Consider the following 2,969-nt stretch of genomic DNA (forward strand, 5'->3'; position numbering starts at 1 on the left):
TTGAAAGACTAAAATGTTGACGTTCAGGGGTCTCCTTACGTCCGGTCTTTTTATGGGTGCGCCCACTCCAGTCTGTGAGGTCCATTTGGATACTTCTTCTTTTTAATATGTTGTTTTTGTTTTTTTTAAATTGATGTCAGAGAGGAAGGGAGAGGGAGAGAGAGAGAGAGAAACCTCAATGATAAGAGAGAATCATGGACTGGCTGCCTCCTGCACGCCCCACACTGGGGATCAAGCCCACAACCTGGGCCTGTGCCCTGACTGGGAATCGAACCCTGACCTCCTGGTTCATGGGTTGACACTCAGCACTGGCTGGGCTGGGTACTTGTTCTCGATACGTTCGCTGTCCTCAATGTTTTCTGAGTCGTTTTAACCCAGCAAGTGGCTTTCCCTCCTGCAAGGTGGTCACTGACTCTGTTTCCCTGGAGGTAGTTGTGGGGAAGTCCTGGCATCGCTTACTGCAGACATTCCTATGTCCCGTCCACCTACTTCTCGTGGGGTGGGGGGGCGAGGTATTTTAAAAAGGGGAGTAGGAAAATGGCTCACCGGCAGGAACAAAGAGAAACGGTCGAGCTTTAAGGAATGAAACTCCGCACGGTCATTGCACGCTGGTTTCACGGTCACCCAGAGGGCGGCCCCCTGCTCTGGGGGTGACACGCTGTCGACTTTGCTTCCAGGCTGTACTCGGACTACCTGTACTTCGCCAGCTCCAACAAGTCTGTGGAGGACTTCCACGAGAAGGTGACGGAGGCGCTGCAGCTGTTCGAGAGCTGCCTGCTGGACTACTCGCTGCGCGCCTGCGTCTACAACAACAGCCTCAACAACGCCATGCCGGTGCGTGCGACCCAGCCCGGCCCAGGGCCCTGCTGCTGCGGGTGGTGTCGGGGGGTTTCAGCATACACATGGGGGGCAGGGTTTATGTGTGTGTTTTTAAATGATTTCAGAGGGGAAGGGAGAGGGAGAGATAGATACCACTTTTCCAGGCTGCTGTAAGGCTTAGAGTGGTAGTTCATCCATTGGTTGGGGCCGTCACGTAGACTGATGAAAGGCCGATTCGTGCGAGAAAAACAAACAGAAGTTGGCGGACACGTTCGTTGCACACCCACATGGGAGCGCCCAGTGGCGAGTAACTCAAAGGGGTGGTTATAACTCTGGCTTATAAAGCGTCTTAACAAAAGAGCAGTGCATTGGCCACAGGACAGAGCAAGCTGAGTGTGCCTGTTGTCTGTCATTATTTTATTTTGAATTTTTATTTGCTGATTTGAGAGAGAGAGAGAGAGAGAGAGAGAGATGGAAACATCGATTTGTTGCTCCACTTTTTAATGCATTCATTAGGTGCTTCTTGTATGCGCCCTGACCGGGGATCGAACCTGCGCCCTTGGTGTACGGGATGACCCTCTAACCACTGGGCTGCCTGCCCAGCCAAGGCTGGCCTGTCTTTAATGCCCCCTGAAGGCAGGCTGCCCGCAGCCACTTCCTCCCACGGCGAGGCCAGGGCGTGCCCTCCCTCCAGCTTCCAGCTTCCCCGTTGGCCCTGCAGCTGTGAAGGAAAACATGCGGAGGCTAGGGGACAAGGTCACGGGGACAAGGTCATGGGCGTGGTGGGAAAGGAGCGCGCTTGTGCAGCTGGTTTTTGAGATCAAACGTTTTGAAATCCCCGATCCTGGGAGGGGACGGGATTCGCGCTCATTCATTACTGAACTGGCACCTTCCTGGTTCCTCCAGGGCACCCCCTTGCTCAGTCCTCCAGGGGCCCTGAGACCCAACCGCCTTACGGGGAAGGCACAGAGGGTCCCCGGCACCCCAAGCAGCGTGGCTGGTCCCGGGCAGGCTCAGGCTGCAGCCTGGGGCCCACGGCCTTGGACCTCAGGGGCTCCCACCTTCCCTGGGGCTCCTGAGGGCAGAGATCCGAGGCAGGAGGCAGCTGCTTCCTATTGTTTTAAATGTGTTTTTGTTGATTTTAGAGAGAGGGGAAAGGAGAGGGAGAGAGATACTGAGCAGTTGCCTCCCATGCGCACCCCAACCAGAGCTGGAACCCGCACCCTGCGTGTGCCCGACCAGGGCGTGACCGTGCCGTGGAGCCGCCACAGGGTCCTCACGAGGATGAAGCGCCCCCTAAGTGGGAGTCTTGCAGGAATGTGTGGTGTGCCCGGCGGGTGTGACTCCAGGGTTGAGCGTCGACCTATGAGTCAGGTCGTGGGTTCGATTTCTGGTCGGAGCACAGGCCTGGGTTGTGGGCTCGATCCCCAGTAGGCATGCAGGAGGCAGCTGGTCTGAAATAACAATATATCTAAAAAAAAGAAAAAGAGAATATCCTATACACATCTAGAAAAACGAACGCGCGGCATTTAAATCCAGCGTCCGAGGTCGCTTGCGCGCCAGGCCCTCTTGGGGCTTGGCCCCCGATGTCACGCCCCCGGGCGGTGCCGGCCGGGAGCTGCCCTGGAACAGGCCTTCCTCCCACCCAGGTGCGGCTGCAGGTGGGGCTGTACGCCGTGTACCTCCTGGACTGGCTCGCCGTCTTCCACAGAGAGCAGCTCCTCGTCCTGCGCCTGGAGGACCACGCGTCCGACGTCAAGTCCACCATGCGGAGGGTCTTCCAGTTCCTCAGCCTCGGTACGGAGGTCAAAGGTCGCTGGAGCTTGTGGGCAGGGCCAGGCAGGGATGGGTAGAGATGGGCAGGATAGGCAGGGATGGATAGGGATGGGCAGGGATAGGCAGGGATGGGCAGGGATGGGCAGGGATGGGTAGGGATGGGCAGAATGGGCAGGGATGGGCAGAATGGGCAGAGATGGGTAGAGATAGGCAGGGCTGGGCAGGATGGGTAGGGATGGGCAGGATGGGCAGGGCTGGGCTGAGCTGGGAGGGCATTCGGCACCAGCTGCGTGTGGTGTGGGGAGGGGTCACGGGGAGGGACAGGTGGTCCCCTGGAGGGAGAGAGCTGCGCCCTGTTCCCAGTGGAATGGCGG

At 57.8% G+C, this 2,969-nt stretch overlaps 1 protein-coding gene across 1 annotated transcript in view; it reads left to right on the forward strand.

Annotated features, from left to right (window-relative positions):
• CHST15 (carbohydrate (N-acetylgalactosamine 4-sulfate 6-O) sulfotransferase 15) overlaps positions 1 to 2,969 on the forward strand; it is a 39,558-nt gene that overhangs the window by 35,051 nt on the left and 1,538 nt on the right. Inside the window, exons 5-6 of the mRNA XM_015572613.1 lie at positions 678 to 834; positions 2,469 to 2,616. Coding sequence (XP_015428099.1) covers positions 678 to 834; positions 2,469 to 2,616 — 305 coding nt within the window. The remainder of the gene's footprint in view (positions 1 to 677; positions 835 to 2,468; positions 2,617 to 2,969) is intronic.

This window comes from Myotis davidii, unplaced genomic scaffold (genome assembly GCF_000327345.1).
Source record: "Myotis davidii unplaced genomic scaffold, ASM32734v1 scaffold72, whole genome shotgun sequence".
Classification (NCBI taxonomy): Eukaryota; Metazoa; Chordata; class Mammalia; order Chiroptera; family Vespertilionidae; genus Myotis; species Myotis davidii.